Here is a 20,719-nt window from a genome sequence, read left to right as displayed (position 1 = left end):
AGGGACTTTGCCTCAACATGATCCATATAGAGTTCCCATGTCTTACGGAACTGCTTTCCCTTTTGTTGCACGGGGTTCATCACATCTTTGCTTCTCTAGTTTTTTCATAATACTTTTGTCTCACACATAACCTCCTAAACTCATAAAACTGACCATTATGCGGATGCATCTAGTTGGCCATGCATCGGCTATATCTTCAGTCAGTCATTTATTTCAAGTGTATTCGATTGACATTTTGAACTTGATGGTATAGCCGTCGCCTCAACAAGATCTCTATGCAGTTCTCATGTCTTACAGGACTGCTTCCCGCCTTGTTGTATGGGGTTCATCGTATTTTTCCTACCCTAATTCTTTCATAGTCAATACTTTTGTCTCACACATAACCTCCTAAAACTGACCATTATGCTGACGCATCTAGTTGGCCTTGCATCGGCTATGTCCTCAGTCAGTAATTTATTTCAGGTGCATTTAATTGACATTTTCAACTTGATGGTAGGAACGATGTCTCGTCAAGATCAATATGCAGTTCCCATGTCTCACGGGACTGCTTCCCCTCTTGTTGTACGGGGTTCATCGTATCCTTACTACCTGAGCTTTTTCGTAGTCAACACATCTGTCTGACACATGACCTCCTAAAACTGACCATTATGTCGATGCATCTTGTTGGCCATGCATCGGCTAAGTCTTCAGTCAGCCATTTACTTCAAGTGCATTTGATTGACATTTTGAACTTGATGGTTGGGACGTTGCCTCATCACGTGACTGCTTCCCCTCTTGTTGCACGGGGTTCTTCGTATTCTTCCTATCCTTGTTTTTTCGCAGTCAAGATTTTTGTCTCACACATAACCTCCTAAAACTGAACAATATGCCGATGCATCTAGTTGGCCATGCATCGGCGATGTCCTCAATCAGCCATTTATTTCAAGTGCATTCCATTGACATTTTAAACTTCATAGTAGCGACGTTGCCTGATCAAGATCTATATGCAGTTCCCCTGTCTCACGGGACTACTTCCCCTCTTGTTGTACGGGGTTCATAGTATCTTTCCTCCCTTAGTTTTTTAATAGTCAATAATTTTGTCACACACATGACCTCCTAAAACGGACCATCATGCCGATGCATCTAGTTGGCCATGCATCGGCCATGTCTTCAGTCAGCCATTTATTTCAAGTGCATTTGATTGACATTTTGAACTTCATCATAGGGACGTTGTTTCATTAAGATCTATATGCAGTTACCATGTCTCACGGGACTGCTTTCCCACTTGTTGCACGGGGTTCATCGTATCATTCCTACCTTAATTTTTTCATAGTCAATACTTTTGTCTTACACTCAACCTCCCAAAAAGGACCACCATACCGATGCATCTAGTTGGCCATGCATCGGTCATGTCTTCAATTGGTTATTTTTTTCAAGTGTATTTGATTGACATTTTCAACACCATGGTAGGGACTTTGCCTCAACATGATCCATATAGAGTTCCCATGTCTTACGGAACTGCTTTCCCTTTTGTTGCACGGGGTTCATCACATCTTTGCTTCTCTAGTTTTTTCATAATACTTTTGTCTCACACATAACCTCCTAAACTCATAAAACTGACCATTATGCGGATGCATCTAGTTGGCCATGCATCGGCTATATCTTCAGTCAGTCATTTATTTCAAGTGTATTCGATTGACATTTTGAACTTGATGGTATAGACGTTGCCTCAACAAGATCTATATGCAGTTCTCATGTCTTACGGGACTGCTTCCCCCCTTGTTGTATGGGGTTCATCGTATTTTTCCTACCCTAATTCTTTCATAGTCAATACTTTTGTCTCACACATAACCTCTTAAAACTGACCATTATGCTGACGCATCTAGTTGGCCTTGCATCGGCTATGTCCTCAGTCAGTAATTTATTTCAGGTGCATTTAATTGACATTTTCAACTTGATGGTAGGAACGATGTCTCGTCAAGATCAATATGCAGTTCCCATGTCTCACGGGACTGCTTCCCCTCTTGTTGTACGGGGTTCATCGTATCTTTACTACCTGAGCTTTTTCGTAGTCAACACATCTGTCTGACACATGACCTCCTAAAACTGACCATTATGTCGATGCATCTTGTTGGCCATGCATCGGCTAAGTCTTCAGTCAGCCATTTACTTCAAGTGCATTTGATTGACATTTTGAACTTGATGGTTGGGACGTTGCCTCATCACGTGACTGCTTCCCCTCTTGTTGCACGGGGTTCTTCGTATTCTTCCTATCCTTGTTTTTTCGCAGTCAAAATTTTTGTCTCACACATAACCTCCTAAAACTGAACAATATGCCGATGCATCTAGTTGGCCATGCATCGGCGATGTCCTCAGTCAGCCATTTATTTCAAGTGCATTCCATTGACATTTTAAACTTCATAGTAGCGACGTTGCCTGATCAAGATCTATATGCAGTTCCCCTGTCTCACGAGACTACTTCCCCTCTTGTTGTACGGGGTTCATAGTATCTCTCCTCCCTTAGTTTTTTAATAGCTAATAATTTTGTCACACACATGACCTCCTAAAACGGACCATCATGCCGATGCATCTAGTTGGCCATGCATCGGCCATGTCTTCAGTCAGCCATTTATTTCAAGTGCATTTGATTGACATTTTGAACTTCATGATAGGGACGTTGTTTCATTAAGATCTATATGCAGTTACCATGTCTCACGGGACTGCTTTCCCACTTGTTGTACGGGGTTCATCGTATCATTCCTACCTTAATTTTTTCATAGTCAATACTTTTGTCTTACACTCAACCTCCCAAAAAGGACCACCATACCGATGCATCTAGTTGGCCATGCATCGGTCATGTCTTCATACGGTTATTTTTTTCAAGTGTATTTGATTGACATTGTCAACACCATGGTAGGGACTTTGCCTCAACATTATCCATATAGAGTTCCCATGTCTTACGGAACTGCTTTCCCTTTTGTTGCACGGGGATCATCACATCTTTGCTTCTCTAGTTTTTTCATAATACTTTTGTCTCACACATAACCTCCTAAACTCATAAAACTGACCATTATGCGGATGCATCTACTTGGCCATGCATCGGCTATATCTTCAGTCAGTCATTTATTTCAAGTGTATTCGATTGACATTTTGAACTTGATGGTATAGCCGTTGCCTCAACAAGATCTATATGCAGTTCTCATGTCTTACGGCACTGCTTCCCCCTTGTTGTATGGGGTTCATCGTATTTTTCCTACCTTAATTTTTTCATAGTCAATACTTTTGTCTCACACATAACCTCCTAAAACTGACCATTATGCTGACGCATCTAGTTGGCCTTGCATCGGCTATGTCTTCAGTCAGTAATTTATTTCAGGTGCATTTAATTGACATTATCAACTTGATAGTAGGAACGATGTCTCGTCAAGATCAATATGCAGTTCCCATGTCTCACGGGACTGCTTCCCCGCTTGTTGTACGGGGTTCATCGTATCTTTACTACCTGAGTTTTTTCGTAGTCAACACATCTGTCTCACACATGACCTCCTAAAACTGACCATTATGTCGATGCATCTTGTTGGCCATGCATCGGCTAAGTCTTCAGTCAGCCATTTACTTCAAGTGCATTTGATTGACATTTTGAACTTGATGGTTGGGACGTTGCCTCATCTCGTGACTGCTTCCCCTCTTGTTGCACGGGGTTCTTCGTATTCTTCCTATCCTTGTTTTTTCGCAGTCAAGATTTTTGTCTCACACATAACCTCCTAAAACTGAACAATATGCCGATGCATCTAGTTGGCCATGCATCGGCGATGTCCTCAATCAGCCATTTATTTCAAGTGCATTCCATTGACATTTTAAACTTCATAGTAGCGACGTTGCCTGATCAAGATCTATATGCAGTTCCCCTGTCTCACGGGACTACTTCCCCTCTTGTTGTACGGGGTTCATAGTATCTTTCCTCCCTTAGTTTTTTAATAGCTAATAATTTTGTCACACACATGACCTCCTAAAACGGACCATCATACCGATGCATCTAGTTGGCCATGCATCGGCCATGTCTTCAGTCAGCCATTTATTTCAAGTGCATTTGATTGATATTTTGAACTTCATGATAGGGCCGTTGCCTCATTAATATCTATATGCAGTTACCATGTCTCACGGGACTGCTTTCCCACTTGTTGTACGGGTTCATCGTATCTTTCGTACCCTAATTTTTTCACAGTCAATACTTTTGTTTCACACTTAACATCTTAAAAATGACCATCATGGCGATGCATCTAGTTGGCCATGCAACGACCATGTCTTCAATCAGCCATTTATTTCACGTGCATTTGATTGACATTTTCAACACCATGGTAATAAATAGGTGCAACCTAAATTCTGCTCACAAGTGATGCCATTCCCAGTGTCGTGTTGTTAGTAAGCTTTGGTTGGTGCTTCGGTGCATGCTTTGTGTTGGAGAAGCTAAGCGCACCGTCTCAGCTCTAAACAATTGGCTAATTGGTATGTCTAAGAAAGTTGGGTTCGTGCCAAACTATTTCTCTGCAAAATGGCTTTGCAGCTGCTAATAAAAGCTTCTATAGGAGAATGACATGAAATATTTAAGACCAGGGGAGTCTTCTTTTTCTGGTTTGCTTTTGGGTTGGCTACAGATTTTGAAGTATTCGTGTTTATGAAGTTTATGATAAAATTCAAAGTTTTGTTGGCTAAGGTTTAAATGTGAGGTGAAATTTGTACTTTTCCGTTTTGCTTTTTATTTCCTCTTATTAGAAACAGAGACACAATTGCCGTCTCACTTAGCTACCTGAGCCTTCAACGGTAGAACTAGATCCTTATCTGACAATTGCCAGTAAGAACTCTAAGCTGACATCAAATTACAGGTGCGAGCCCACTATTATAACTTATAATTATGACAAAGCAGACTCGACACACAAAATTATATCCTTATATTAAAGGAGAGGAAAAGTATTCGATATGTAAACTGCATCTGTTTTAAATAAGATTTAATAGGTTTTGCAGTTGCAGTTTAGTGGAAAAACATTGAGCAGATATGGCTGCATTGTTGTCTTGATCAGACTCCGTGGAGTCCAATGCAATCTTCAAATAAATGCACGCTCTGCCCAGACTCTGAATTTCTGCTGTCCTTTTAATTGAATGGCGCCTGCTTCTTCTTTCTTTCTCCTCTAAACTTCACTCTCCGCATTTCAGTGATCCTTGAGAAAAAGAAATGATGGATTTGAAGTAAAGGCTAGTGTGTCCTTCACACTTCACAGTTCATCATGGCCGAATTCTTGGGCTTCTGCTGGAGGAACAAATGTTGAGGTGTTGCCTTGAGGATGAAAGGAGAACACGGAATTGCAATACGTGCCACCATTGTCATCCTTGTCATCGCAGTATCATCCTTTCATCTGGCTTCGTGTCTAAGTCGTGATGGATTTGTGATGCTCTCTCTCTCTCTAAAGGATGGGTTCCTCCTGAACAAGTAAGTGGAACCTGGAATGTTTCGGATGCTACTCCTTGCATGTGGAGAGGTGTTATTTGCAATCAGCTACACAGGGTGGTAGGCATCAATATGACCCAAGTTGATGTTTCTGGCAAGTTGGTATCTGAGATAGGACTCTTGGCCAATCTCCAGGAGGTCAACCTCGCCGGAAACAACCTATCTGGAGAAATCCCTGCGACGCTTGGTAACTGTACAGAGCTGGTGTACCTAGACCTGTCGATGAACTTTCTCAGTGGCCCAATTCCTGAGAGCTTCGGAAGATTGAAAAGACTATACTTCCTGTCACTCTACGGGAACTTCTTGAACAATGGCCTTTGGAGGACTCTATTTCAGCTTCCGCTACTGGAAACGCCCTACCTGAACCAGAACAACTTCTCTGGCATAATTCCAGACAGTATTGGGAACCTAACGGTGTTGACAATTGCTTGGTTGAGTGACAATCACCTCTTCAGTGTCCTTCCCGAATCGATTGGCAATTGCACCCAACTGACAGAACTTTATCTGTTCAACAACCAGCTAGTTGGTTCATTGCCCCCGACGTTGAACAGAATCAGTGGCCTTGGTTATGCTGATGTTCACCGGAACAGGTTCAGTGGAAGAGTTCAGATTGGTGATGGTGGGTGTGGAAGCTTGAATGTATTAATATTGTCCTTCAATAGTTTCAGTGGTCAAATCCCAATGCAGTTGGGAAACTGCAGTGAACTCGTGGCATTAGCCATGGTAGACAACAGTTTAAACGGCTCTATTCCCGCTTCCTTCGGCTCCCTGATGAAGCTCCCGCCTATTGTCATTTCCATATTGGTTCATTTTACCTATGGCAAAATCTTGTTTCAAAAACTCTTTATGCATCTCCATATAGTAATTCAAACATTACCCAAGGATTTCTGACTCGTGTTTTGCCTTATCTTTCAATGAAAAGGAAATATCTAAAATACAGAACAAGAACATAAATATGAATGCTGATGATAGAGGGATATTCATAAAGGCAACAAATGTTACAACTGAGTAATATATCTGAAAACTAAAAAAGCCATTTATGAAGAGCTGTTATAATTTGCCTATATAACGGAAGCTATGGATGTAAAAATATTGTCATATGGATGGCAATAAGAAGCAGTATAGAATTTTACAACAATCAACAGTATTTTCAAGAATGGAATAGAGATAACTGCTAGATCAGCAACAAACAAGCCACAACTACACAAACCATTTGCAAATAAAAAGAGGCAGTCTAAGATGATCATCAATCATATGAATGACAACATGGCACAGAATAGACACAGGATAAATGTCTTCAGCAGCCAATTATAGAATGTTACTTCACTTTGGAAAAGAAAACCTCTTGTAGCACGTGTACCTTTTCAAACCTCTCAGGAATGATAGATATATCCCCCTTTTCCAGTGCACTAAGGCCCCATGACTACAAACCACTGCTTACGGACGAGTCGCTCTATGACCTATTATATACAGTTTTGCCAAAAACCAATTATGTTATGATATACATAGAGAGAAAATTCCTGACCTCCCCACCACACTATGATCTTGGTAGTCTTGATGTAGATGATTCCTCTTCACAGCAAGACCAGCCTCTTCGAGATCTGCCCACAATTTGTTGAATGCTTCAAACAGATCAAGCCCACTGAAATAACAAAGTAGGAGACTCAGGCATCCGTAAGATCAATTCCATCCTTGTTAATGACATTAAGTATTGGGATGCCCAGTTTTCTTGCAAGAACATAATCATTGTGATCATGTACACGGTTTATCTTTAGCAGTCCAGTTCCAAATTATTTGTCAGCATACTGCCTCAGAGGATTTCAGCAAACTAATTTTTCACGTATATTAAACAATTTAAAGGAAAACTATCCTGCAAAAGTAGGATGTAGATGCACAGGTAACAAACAGCTATATGATAAGCAATAAGAGCAAGAAAGGCATCTATCTACTTCAGAATCGTCCAATCCTTACTAAAAAAACAAAAACTAATTTGAAAGGGTACCATTGAATCCCTTGACGACCGCTTGGATGACATCCTTCGTGTGACGCCCATAAACGCTCAAGTTCATGCAAGTCTCGTCGAACACGTGATCTGCACAGTCAGAGCAAGAGCCCCATTCAGCGTTTTTGCACTGTAAGAGGGAACCGTGGAGAAGAGAAGAACCTGCAGGACGGGAGGGCAAAAGGAGTTTACCCAAAGCGAAGGAGACGGACCGATCGATCGATCACTAAATAGTGAAATCGCGAATCGATGTATCGACGAGCGAGGGACGAGGCCGATCGACCTGCATTCGTCTTGTGGGTCAAAATTTTTCTCAATCCCTAATGAGAGCGCAGAAAAGCTGAAAGAGCGAGGGAGGAGGAAGGAAACTTACCAGCGGAAAGATGATGGATAGGAGCTGCTGCTCGTAATTTGGAAGGATGAACTGCGGCAACCCACCGACGAAATTTGCATCCTCCTCCATCGTCGCACCATCGAGGATCCAACCCACCGACGAAATTTGCATCCTCCTCCATCGTCGCACCATCGAGGATCCAGCCTCCTCCATCGTCGCGTCATCGAGGATCCAGCCTCCTCCCATCGAGAGAGAAGCAGAGGGTGCTTTCCTTCCCAGGAACTCGGCGGGAAAAAGAAAGCCCTCCTAACAGAATGGCCGTTGAGAAGTGTTTCTTGAACTTCTTGATTTATTGTGACCCCTTTCCATTCTAAGTTTGAAAAAATTACAAAAAGGCGTCCATGGCCGCTCAACTTTTCAAACACTACAATGATGCTCCCAACTTTTGCACGAAGCCTCAAACAACCGCTTACTCATAAAAACAATTAAAATAACAGAAAAAATGATAAAAATGCCACTTATCATTCGTTTTTTTAAAATTAACGGAGGTGATAAAAAAAATTTTAAAATTTAAATTTTATTTCAAGTGCTGTATGATATTTCATGGCCATCAAACGTGCCCTCGAGTTATTGCTAGTTATCCTTGTTGGTTGAATCAGTGTGTATCAGCTGATTCCCTCCATTTTTTGTTTTTAAATCCGTTCAAAATATTTTAACTATTTTTTAAATTAAATAAGAAGTTAGCCGTTCTTGTATTTTATAACTTAAATAAGAAATTATATTTGATTATGTGTATGATTTATAAACTTTGTTATATTAAATGAATTATATTCATTTAAATTTTAAAAAAAAATAAATTTTAGAATATTTGGCGAGTAGAGTCAAAAGTGCGAACCCACCTACCCATCTTGTATATTGTTGAAGGTCCGCATTTAACTAACTTGTATATTGTTGAGACTTTTAATGACTCTTAAATAAATTTTAAAGTTTTATTTAACTATTTTTATTGTTTTAATATTTTTAATCAATTCACAACCAATCAACGGACCGGCGGCCTGGCCGGCCAATTTGGTGTGCAAGGCGGCAGGAAGGAATGTAAGAGCTGTGTGACTCATCATTCATGAAACAAATTAAAGACGGTAGCACAAGGAATTTAACGAAAACAAATTACAATAGTAAATAGTAAACGAATTATGTTGAAGTCGAAGCATGGGGTTCAATATGACCACTGTTTGCATAGCAACTTTAGGTGAATGTCATATTGTGACAAGATCACATTCTCATCGTGAATGTCATTTTATTGGATTAAGACATCATTTATCATATAAATATTTTTATTGCAGCCATTGATTCTCAATAATAAAATTAATGAGAATCTTATGAAATTATTTTGTTGACATTCAATTCTAGAGATGAATGTATGTCGTTTCATGAAAAAGATGCATACATTTTTTAAGAGAAGTTTATCACGACGATTTTTCATAGCTAGAATTTTAGTCTTTCAAAACTCACGACGACCATATTCAAACCGTATGAACTTGTTTCCTTCCCTCCTTTCAAATAGATGGCGATAGGAGATCAAGGTCTCCACCCTACCCTTTTCTTTCCTTCACTCTACGTTGACAGTCATAGCTACGACAGAAAAGAAGCCTTTGGGGAGAGTCATCCTCACCGAGTTCATGCAAACACATCTCCAAAATTTCAAGGCTATCCAATTCATTTTTTTTAATTTACATGTAAATTTTAATTTTTTTTACTTATTTTATATCAAAAAGCTGAGAAAATAATGTTTCGATCTTAATTAAAATTTAGAAACTTTAATTCGACCTTCGTAAAAAGATTTACATAAAATCAAAATGTTTAATAACAGCAACAACATATGCATTCTTGAGTAAATCAAAATGTTTAATAACAACAACAACATATGCATTGTTGAGTAACTATATGTGTTCTACCTTTTATTTTGATACAATGGAAGAAATACAGAAATATTTTACTGTTTTTAAGAGGGATTCGTCTTATTATTAAAATTCTTGACCAAGAAAATTCGTCTTATTATTGAAATTCAAATTAAATTTGTTATACCTCCTGAACCGAGCCGAGTTGCTTCCCAAGCGCTAGGGCATGAAGCACCTCTCCGTTCGTCAGCTGAGGTCCAACGCCACCGGCTTCTCTCTGCCGCTGCTGCGCAGATACTAAGCACACATCTCGCACTCTCTCTCTCTTTCGTCGTTGAATTGCTGGTGAGTTATGAGTTGTAATTCTGCGTCGGAAACAATGGTGGATGAGGGCACCATGGATGATCCGCTCAAGTGGTCTTCGGAATCAGACTCTGAATTGGATTCCGACCCCGAAGCCGTGCAGGATGCTTTGGATTGGTTGGACTTGCAGGATGATTCTGGAGATGGCATCGGTAAAGGGGGTGTGAGTTTTGGGGGTAACGGCCCTACGCATCGGCCTAATGCCCATGGGGGCCTCCATGCCCGTCCAGCTGCCAATTCTTTACAACCTCTCAGCAACCGCAGCCAGAAGTTCGTTAATCATATCAATGCTGGTCCTCTTGAGGTGAGCCTGTTTGCCAAAATCCGTTCGGTGTCCACGCTCTTCAATTGAGGCGAAGATTGTTTTTAGTTTATTGCCTTCATATCGTAAATTTCTACTTTCTCATGGAATTGTTTCTCCTGTTGGTTGTTCCTAACTAGGAATGGGAAGGTAGGCTTAATGTGGGTATGTCAAACTCTGTCACAACTGCTATTCGTGGAAGCGTTCGAGACATGGCGATTGGAAGAACGAGAACTAATGAGAAAGCAGACCGTGCCACTGTTGAACAGGTTGAATAGAATTACTGTAATCCGTCCTTGCGCCATAATATTTTCTTATACATTGTTTCGTGTCTGCTGTTCAGGACACACATATTTCAATTTTACATTCTATGTATCTGCATTCCCTAAACGTTGTTTTGTCACTGCTATTCATACACAAAACTTTCGTTTTTAGGTTTTTATGTAATTAGTGTTTTATTCTCCTTTCCTAATGATTAGGCCCATTAAGGGAAATGTTGAATTCAGATAACAGGAAGCTAAAATTAGTGACTTGGATCCAAGTTGAGTCGGTGCTAAATTTTTTGCGGCAATAGGTCGTCAGCAAACGTATCAAGGTTTTGTTGTCTAGTATACTTCGAAACTATACGAATAAATTTGTTAGAAAAAATTGGAGCGAGATTCTGACTGACATTTCTTTTCTTAGGTTCTTATTGTACAAAATCAATCTTCTTCTGACTATATGATATTTGTTGCAGGTGTTGGATCCAAGAACACGCATGGTTTTGTTTAAAATGCTAAATCGAGGAGTTTTTGATGATATAAATGGTTGCATCTCCACGGGGAAGGAAGTACGTCTCTTGAAAAGCTTTCATATCTACTTGGTCTGAACTTGGATTTCTAAATTTCCTTCTTCTTTATCACCCTATGCTATATGACATAGATGCGAGTGGAGACACGGGTGTGGTGTGACACACCGACAGAGAGAGACACATATATATTGACCAGTGTGGTGGCCCATAACTGCCGGAACATATCATATCATTGGCTGGCCACAATCTGAGGGGCCGGATGGCGCCTTTCATTTACTAGCCACTAAGGACCCAATAACCATCATCTCAGGCATTGCACCCTGACTTTTGAATTTTCAATAAATTTATTAAAGAACAAATTCTAAAACTAAAATTTAAAAAATTATTAAATGATGGCCAATACAAGCCAATACTTGACTCTTGATACACCATATCAATGGAACTTCCTCTATCCGACATTTTTTATTTTATTTTTAGAACATTATAGACAGATAGAGCAACAATTCTATGTTAGGCAAACACTTATATTCATTATCTGTATTCATAAAATATAAATATACTAAATAAAAAAATACCAAAATATACTGAAAATACAAATTATGAGTTTGCTGTGTCCAAGTTGTGTCCTGCTCTACTCCCGTGTCTAGCTATGTGAACATGGGTGCAACCCCTGGCTCTGGGAATGTCTCTGTGAACATACACCCTATATTTAGCTCAGTTTACTCAAAATACTTAACCCAGCTGATTGTAAGAATCGAAATATTTTCTGAGACAATTATATGTATCCATTTGCACCCGTGCTTGTAGTGAAAGGTAATTAGCGAGGGTTCAGTTCATTTGTGATAAGTTTCTGAATCTTTTTTTACCAAAATAAAATTGTCTGCCTCCAATGCATTTTATATTTTTGTGAGATATCATAAATGGCCATTACTTTCTAGAAGTTTTCAGTTGTGAATGTGGAAGAAAGTGAAGCAGACACCATCTCTAACCATGGTTGGCACTGCCACTTGTAATGCAATGCTTCCATGTGAAAAACATTGACATATATGCTTGGTTAATTTTGGACCCCATTTGACCAAGCAAAATCTTCTAATTTGACCAACATAGTTCTAGTATTTCCCAACTTTCTTTCTGTATATATATATATATACTCTCTCTCTCTCTCTCTCTCTCTCTCTCTCTCTCTTTTATGCACATGTGCCATACTATCTTCGCTCAAAGTCATAGGTATTTTAAGAAATTAAGTCCAATTATCTGCTAAATGCTAACTATAGTTGTTTGCAGGCTAATGTATACCATGCGACAAAATCTGATGGTGGGGAAATAGCTATTAAAGTGTACAAAACATCTATCCTTGTATTCAAGTAAGTTCAATGAATTCACACTTTGGTTTTTGTCTGATACTATTCACCTGTTGGAAATCCATATTATAGATATTTGCTGCTGTTCTATATATAATGAGGTCCTCGAAAGTTTTGTTGCCAGAAATTGGAAAATAATTGTTATACAACTTATTCTGCCTGGAGATTGCGAAATGTTCTGCCTTTTTTTGTCTTTTTGCTAGATTAACTTTGCATCTTCCTTTTTATGATTTTATCATTTTGTTTTCAGCATGCATGTCATCCTGTGCCCACTGGCATGGGTGTGTATCATGATTGAAGGTGCCTAGGAGGGAGTATGTGTGTATGTATTTATATTTATATGAGTGATGGGATGGAATTAGATTTTATGTGCTCAGGGTTTCCTGGTTTGACACTGTTGAGTTAAATGATCAAACAATCAAAAGAATTTGATGGATGCGGTGTACAGTCTATTTAACAAAAAACAACTTCCAGATCATTTTTTAGAATGCTCACAGTGTCTTGAAACTTATGGGTAGGAGTTTTATTTCTTAAAAATCTGACCCAAAGCATGAATTTTAACAATTATATATATATATATATATATAGAGAGAGAGAGAGAGAGAGAGAGAGAGAGAGAAAGAGTCTTTCCAAGGCTATGTCATGGCAGAAAACTTCTTTGACTCTACTCTTCTATCCTTCATGGAGCTTTCATGTCTTCTAGGTGGTGAAAGCAATCAGTTGTATGGTCTCAGTCCTGTTGGGTAATTATTGGGAAGCACGGATGTGTCAGAACTCAAGGAAAATGTGTCATTCTATAGGAAGTATTGATGCCATCATGTTCGTGCTGTTGCATGCGATGCCATTTATTTCCCTTTGAGCTATATTCATCATCCATGTTACAAGAACAGTTACCAGGACAGAATGTGTCTAAAATATAGATATTTACATCCTCATCTGCTTGATTGCAGGATTCCAATTGATGCATATCTGAACTGCTTAATCTCATTATCTTTTTAGTCTGTTTTTGAGGTGCTTGTAAGTTCCTTGTAGCAGCTTGGTTCTTTCCAGTCATGGATTTTGTTTTTTTTTGTTTTCATCAGGGATAGGGAGCGTTATGTGCAAGGGGATTTTCGTTTTAGGCATGGCTACTGTAAGCACAATCCAAGGAAAATGGTAAAGACGTGGGCTGAGAAAGAAATGAGAAACCTCTCTCGGTAAATATCAAAGAGCCAAACGGTACTCTGAGGGCATTTTGTTTTTTGTAGTATTATTGCTAGTTTGGTTTGGATCCTCATGGAACATACTTTTGAGGGATTTCTTTCTCTCTTTTTCTTGTTTGTCTTGGGGCAGTTATCTAGGTCCATGTCATATCTGATAAATCTGAGTTTGAAAGCTTCCTGTTTAATTTATTTCCTGTAGACATTCTAAATTAATGGACTCCTTTTACACAAATGTCTTATGAATCAACCAGGCTTAAGGCAGCAGGAATTAGATGTCCCACACCATATCTCTTGAGGCTTCATGTCCTAGTGATGGAATTCATAGGTATGGATCTTTTGTTTCTGCACATAAATAAGCTTGTGGATAATTGGTTTTACTTTGGTTTAGGAGAATACTATTCTTCTGAGGATGTTGCATTCTGATGGGATCAAATATGATGAACTTGGGTTGCAGCTGGCATCCCTGAAACAACTAACTCAATATCTGATCTGGTTTGTGTCTTTCTGTGGCTATGCAGGAAAAGAAGGATGGGCTGCACCACGCCTGAAGGATGCAGGTTTGTCAGATGACAAACTACGAGAAAGTTACCTGGAAGTATGAAAATCTTGGCATGATTGCTTGTTAAGTTTAATTGTCTGAGACTCTGATTGTCTGTGATCTTTAGAAGAAGACATTTTTTTTGAGTGAACTGTAAAAGTGCTGCTTGTTATGCTAACGGAAATTTGTATGCAGATATAATTGGAATAATTGGAATTTATAAATGAAATCAGTAAATGCCGGTATCTTAACTAATCCATGCCCCTCATGACTGTGAATCAGGGAGAAAGAAACTTTGATCACATTCATTTCTTTTGCTGTGTCCTTTTTTTCCCTTTGTCCACTAAATGCCTAGTCCTAGTGAATCTACCTTGTCTTGTACCTGGGACAAATCCCTTGAATAAGGTATATTTCTGTAATTTAACTAACCTACCTGTTGATGAACTTTTTTATTTTTGAAAAAGATTGTGTGTGAGGCCTTCCAAATTTGATAACATAAATGCATAGAAGCTGGTTGTTATTATCCAAGTGAAACGGTACTCTAGATCTGGTTATGCTGAAAACTCAGCTGCATGCAAGTATACATCATCTGGGGGACTGAACCAGAAGTAATTCAAGTTATTCAACCTGGCCTTAAAGTGTCTTGCTTGGCATTTTAGAAAGAGATTTCTGCATTCTTTCCCCATATTTGTAGAGTTATGCTTATCAGATAGTTTAAATCAGTTCTGCCTTTTTAAATGCTTAAATGTTGCAGAACCTACCAACCTTGTCTACCTATATTAGGCAACTGTTTGTTTTTTCAAATATTATTTGACTCTGATGACTGACCAGAACTCAGTTTGATTTACTGAATCCTTTTTTCATTTACTCCGTCATCTGTTCTGTTAATCAATGAGTTGCATAGGAATGCATACTTGTAGACAAACTTGACAACTTGCACAGGCATTTGTATCATCTAAGCACGCTTGCTTTTGAGCAGCCTAGCTAGCATCATAATTTCTAAACTTGTGTTTTTACGGGAATCATGTATGTTAGTTTCATGAACTTTTATTCTTCTCAGATTGTTACAACAATGAGGACCCTCTATCAGAAATGCAAATTGGTGCATGGAGATTTAAGTGAATACAATATACTTTATTTTGAGGTAACATGTTGCAGCCAATGAAAAATTTTTATTTTATCTTACAATGTAGTATATTTTCAGGCAATTCTGATTCTTCCTGTTCTTTTTTAGGGCCGTTTATACATTATTGATGTTTCACAATCAGTGGATCTAGACCATCCACGTGCCCTTGACTTTTTGCGTGAGGATTGTCTTCATGTTTCTGTTAGTATTTCCAACATTTTTCTATGTGCACTACATTTTATTGGCCATTCGTTAGTGCATTCCCTTGACAACATTTGTGATTGATACAGGAGTTCTTCAGGAAGCATGGTGTTGCAGTAATGACAGTCAGAGAGTTGTTTGATTTTGTAGTTGATCCTTCTATACTTGATGAATATGTGGATGACTACCTGGAAAAGGTATGCAATTTTGAACTGTATTTTATTTCCTTTTTAGGAACTCATCACTGTTATCACATTAGAGAAGTATATTGATTTTCTTCTGAAAAAAATATTCCAGGTTCAACAGAGAATTCTAGCTAGAGGTGCTGTTCTATCCCCTGAAGATGAAATTGCGGAATCTGTATTTGTGCAGGTAAATCTTAAAAAAATTGTAATGTGTTATCTGACAATTTATTTTTCATTTTAAAATCCGACTAAAGCAATGTTCATCTAACAATGGTGATGTATTCTCGCCTTTGTGAATTTGTAAGCTTTACAAGTCCTCAATTTGTCTCTACTATTGGATTTGGCTTCCTAGTTTGAACTTCACATGATCATCATGATGGGAGATGAGAAAGGGTATTGAAACATCTTAGTTTTTATGGAACTTTTTGCATGGCATCATTAGAGTGGTAGTACTAGTACTACAAAGTTACAAACTCCGAACACACAAGCACATGTTCAACTGTCAAATCTTTCATGTTCACTTTACTTTTTCAACTATCAAAACTTACATTGGAAAGGGTGATGAGATGACCATAGCATGAACACTTTCTTTTTGACAGTCTTTCATCCCACGAACGCTGGATCAAGTGAAGGACTTTGAGAAAGACATAGTCGACATTTCGAGTGGCAAAGACACCGAAGGCATCTACTATCAGACAATTACTGGCCTAAAACCAGATTTATCTGGTGTGCTGCTCGTTCCAACAATACTGGAAAACTCTACCAATGCTGAAAAGAAGGCAGACGAGCTCTCTCCATCTGTGGTTGAAGCCCCGGAATGCAGAGAGGATGCTAGAGAAACCAATTCTGCTGGTGATGAGAGTACATCAGAAGAAAATGCGTCTTCTGAAGATGATGATGCAAGCAGTGGATCTGCCTCTGGCAATAAGAAAATGACACCTGCGGACAGGAAAGCTGCTCGGAAGGAGAACAAGAAGAAGGTCAAGGAAGAGAAGAGGGAAGCTAGGAAAACAAAAGTACCAAAAGCAGTGAAGAAAAGAAAGAAGAAGCTTTCAAAGGACAGAAGCCATAGGTAATGAGTTATTATGTTCGTTTCAGTGTAGTTTTTTTTTTTCTTCCATCTTTATTTTATAGATATGGCACTCTACAAAGAGGGGGAAAACCTGCACGAGAAAAAAATTTTGCAAGAAAATGATAGTTATAGAAAAGCCTCTGTTGGTCATATTTGTTGGCTTACAAGAGTATTCTGTTGACATGCAAGAATGAAGAAAATGGTGAGTTATGGTTATGGAAATATCTTCCGGCTCCTGCTGATCGTATTTGGTGGCTTGAAAGTTGCGTTTGCACGCATGACTTTGAGAGAGAGAGAGAGAGCAATCAAACTGCTAGACTGAGAAACCCAAATACAGTCTTGCACTAAATGTCAATGCAATGTCTCATGGCAGAATTTTAAGGGGGTGTTTGATTGCGTCAGATCTCAGATTGGAGGCTGGGTTCTGACGCCTTCCACAAAATATATGGTTCTATCAAACCCCAGTTTTCAGAACATGAATTACCAAAATGTTAGCATGCAATTTGAGTGGCAGGCATGCAGCATGCGAATGTCTTGCAACTGGCACAAATTTAGGAGATGAGAAACTGTGGCACGACTTTCTAATAACAAACATTATTTAGCAGAATGGAGATCTTACGTGTACGAGGGAGCTTACTGATAGGCCGGTTGAGGTTGTAAATGGATTCCGGGCGTCTCTGTTGGTGAGCTTCCTCCTTACCAAGAAACCGCAAATTCAATTCTTGGACAGTACGTCTCTCTCTCTCTCTCTCTCTCTCTCGCTGTCGCTCTCGTCAAGATCAATATTGGTAGTGACTAGTTCTGCAACGGAGACGGTCGAGTTACGGCTCCAGAACTTAGATAGCACCGTCAAACCGGACCGACGACGTGAGGCCTTTACGCGTGGTAGACGAACTAGCCGTGTCATCACGTCCTTCTCTCTCTTAGGGTCATCGATAGGACTGCACAATAAGTCGAGCCAATCTCGACTTAACTTGCACTTGCTCAAAAGACTTACTCGAGTTCAACTCCTTTATAAACGAGCCGTGTTCGAGCTTAAATTTATAAATATTAGACAAGTCAAGTTTGAGATATAAGAACTGACTTGTTTAAATTTGTCTTGGCTTGATTATGTAAAACCAGTTCATCATAATTGAATTCGTAACTGAACGAGTTAAAAGAGACAAAATAGCTTAACAAAAACAAGTTAAGTGAGTTAAACAAAACAAGATAGCTCGACACTATATAGTTGAGTTGAGCTTGAGCCATTCTATGGAACTCAACTCGAGTTCGAGCCGAGCTCCACTCTGCTGCTGTGCAGCCTTATTCACTGAGGGATGCAAAATTAAAAAATTTTATGTGTAAATTAAAAAAAAACAAGTTTAACCTATATAAATTTTTTGAAAATAATTTAAAACTATAGTTCAATCCCCCACAGCGACAAATTTCTACCTCCATACCTGGTAGACCAACCAGCTGTGTTATGCCTGTTCAAGCCCAAATATTTTAATCTGCTTCATCCGCAACTAGTATATATACAGTCAACATTGGCCATATCCAATTCGTTTTATAAGCATACTTTAAGTATTTTTACTTGAAATTATATGTATAGAAAATCTTTATAAGCTTATTAAACATATAACTACTACAAGCTGATTCTACCAAAAATTAAGGCCGAGGCTGGCAAAATTAGAGAGAAATAATACCGGATTCTGGTGAGATGCTGATGTGAGACGCTGATGTACTGATGCGTATCAATTGATACTGGTCGATACATATCGAAAACTAATAATCTCTCTCTCTCACATGCATCATATCAAGAGGCTAAAACAATCGAATCTTATGACCTACCCATGGAAGCTACAAGAGAGAAGAAACCAAATAGTCACTAAACTATGAACATCTTTGTTTCGAGATACTAAAAAGTTGATATTTACTCTACATTGCACGTCCAGGAAGTGGTAAGTCTCTCTTTCAGATCTTTGTTTACAACCACCAAGAAAACGATTGGTGCATTATTTATGACAAAAAGGAGAGAGCACTACGGCCTTCTTATGTGTAAAGCTCTTTCAAGGTTCAGCTTTTCTATGGATATGTTCATCCCCACATGGACAAAGAGACCCAAAAATGTCAGTGACTTAACGACGAAGAGATTTTGCAGATGACCCCACCTTTTGGAAAGAAGGCGTTTGGTAGGTCTGAATCAAAGCAAAAAGCCTGAACAGTTGGGAGTTGCATGCATGTGGATTCCACATAGAAAGAAAGCTCACATATTCTTGAATATGCCTTTGTCTTGCTTGATTCATTTAGTTGGCAGCACATGTGAGAGAGAGACAGAGACGAGATAATGGAAATTCATTAACAAAATTGAGTGACGAGTAGTCAAAAGGAAAACAAAAAGTCTACCAGAAAAGCAAAGAAAACAACGTAAACAAAGAAACCACGAAACAAAGAAGAAGGAACAGAGAAAAGAGAGACAGAGACAGAGATAATTGTATCGACTCGTGTATTGCAGAATATACTTTCCTTGGTTTCTTTTAATGTTAGAGGTGTTTGTTGGTTTGAAATTTTGATTCGAAAATGAAAATTGTCGAATCATAATTCCTCTTCAAACTGGAAGGATTCTCGGTTTCAGTTTCCTAATTCTAGAAATAAAATACCTCGTTTGTTTAATAATTTTTAATTTTTAAAAAAATAAACATTTTGATTATAAAATTCCATGATTCTGGGTAATATCAAACACCCCCTTATAATTTTGGACATTCTTAGTTCCTTCATATGGTTGAATTCATCAACAATATCAGTATGCTGAAAATGCCAAAATGACAGCCCAATTGTTGAAGTATGGAACCTCATAAAAATTCGTGGGCATATAAGAATATGATTGTAACTGCCACTAAGATGTTGCCTAACTCCTGTGAAAAAATGTCACGCGACATAGATCTTTGGGATCGTTTGACAGCAAAAATACTATGTAAGAGTTCCATGAATGAGACAGCATATTCATGGAATACCTTTTTGTATTCATGTGTGTCAGTTTCTTTTCTTCTTTTCGATCTTGAAAGTGTGGCACAATCTTGTTCCTAACAACAACTTCATATTCGGTCATGCTCTAAGATACATATATTTTTTGCATACATGTGCAGAGAAGAGAGGAGAAAGAAAGATCAGTAAAAGGAAGCCACTGAAGAGCTTGTGTACTGTGAACACAAGAATCTCATAAATGGGGGTCAAATCAGAACACTTCTTTAGGGGCCGTTTGATGGCGAAAAAAAAAATTCTGGAAAAAAATTTCTAGAAAAAAAAATTGGAATTGAAGAAATGGAAAAATTTTTACGTTTTTCCAAAACGAGTTTGTGTTTGTTATGGAGGAATTATTTTTTTAGAAAAAAATTTCTTTGTTTGATGGGAATGGTGAGGAAGAAGGAGGAAGAAGAGAAGGAGGTAGATTCTTTGGCATATTTCCAGTTTATGTTTCTGGATATATGACAGAAGCACACAGGTGAAGTTAATGAGAAAATTCTGGATTATCTTGGATATTGCTCAACCAGATTTTTCTGAAGTGTTTATGCAGATCAACAACCAGCAGCCGTGGACCCACGAAAAGTCTCAAAGAAAGTGCATGGAAAAGGCGTGTAAGAAATTGGATCTAATTCTCGAATGCATATCTTACAATGGAAGCTAAATAAAAAAAACAGCTGCCTATCTTTTTCAATAGTTTTCTTTTCAACTAGCAATCGACGCCTCTCGGTTTTACCTCGCTAGTTGTGCCATCGCTCCATCGTTTCAAACAGTTATTTTCAAATGCTGACATAGTTTACATGTGTGGAACTAATTGAGGTCGAGACCAAACTTTAAAAAGTAAAGTAAAAAAAAATCTAAAAC

General features: G+C 38.6%; 2 protein-coding genes across 2 annotated transcripts; both read left to right on the top strand.

Annotated features, from left to right (window-relative positions):
• The first annotated feature begins 5,554 nt into the window (after positions 1–5,554).
• LOC126409843 (leucine-rich repeat receptor-like protein kinase PEPR1) lies at positions 5,555–6,373 on the top strand. The gene has a single exon (XM_050076409.1). It carries the CDS (start codon positions 5,555–5,557, stop codon positions 6,371–6,373), a length of 819 nt encoding a protein of 272 aa, XP_049932366.1.
• A 3,548-nt stretch (positions 6,374–9,921) lies between these two features.
• LOC116246673 (uncharacterized) lies at positions 9,922–17,005 on the top strand. The gene is made up of 12 exons (XM_031618490.2): positions 9,922–10,383; positions 10,521–10,649; positions 11,117–11,209; positions 12,455–12,534; positions 13,614–13,727; positions 13,985–14,058; positions 14,252–14,328; positions 15,332–15,415; positions 15,506–15,598; positions 15,688–15,795; positions 15,896–15,970; positions 16,383–17,005. The coding sequence occupies exons 1-12, from the start codon at positions 10,069–10,071 to the stop codon at positions 16,857–16,859; spliced, it is 1,719 nt and encodes a 572-aa protein (XP_031474350.1). The 5' UTR covers positions 9,922–10,068; the 3' UTR covers positions 16,860–17,005.
• The last annotated feature ends 3,714 nt before the right edge of the window (positions 17,006–20,719 follow it).

The sequence above is a fragment of the Nymphaea colorata genome, chromosome 2, assembly GCF_008831285.2.
Source record: "Nymphaea colorata isolate Beijing-Zhang1983 chromosome 2, ASM883128v2, whole genome shotgun sequence".
Classification (NCBI taxonomy): domain Eukaryota; kingdom Viridiplantae; phylum Streptophyta; class Magnoliopsida; order Nymphaeales; family Nymphaeaceae; genus Nymphaea; species Nymphaea colorata.
Note: the sequence above shows the minus strand (reverse complement) of the source record. Positions and strands in the feature narration are given on the sequence as shown.

Excerpts from the sequence above, each read along its gene's own strand:
- LOC126409843 (XM_050076409.1), top strand. The coding sequence starts at position 5,555 with ATGACCCAAGTTGATGTTTCTGGCAAGTTGGTATCTGAGATAGGACTC.
- LOC116246673 (XM_031618490.2), top strand. The coding sequence starts at position 10,069 with ATGAGTTGTAATTCTGCGTCGGAAACAATGGTGGATGAGGGCACCATG. Across the intron at positions 11,210-12,454 it reads GCATCTCCACGGGGAAGGAA|GCTAATGTATACCATGCGAC; the intron begins GTACGTCTCTTG and ends AGTTGTTTGCAG. Across the intron at positions 14,329-15,331 it reads TACGAGAAAGTTACCTGGAA|ATTGTTACAACAATGAGGAC; the intron begins GTATGAAAATCT and ends TATTCTTCTCAG.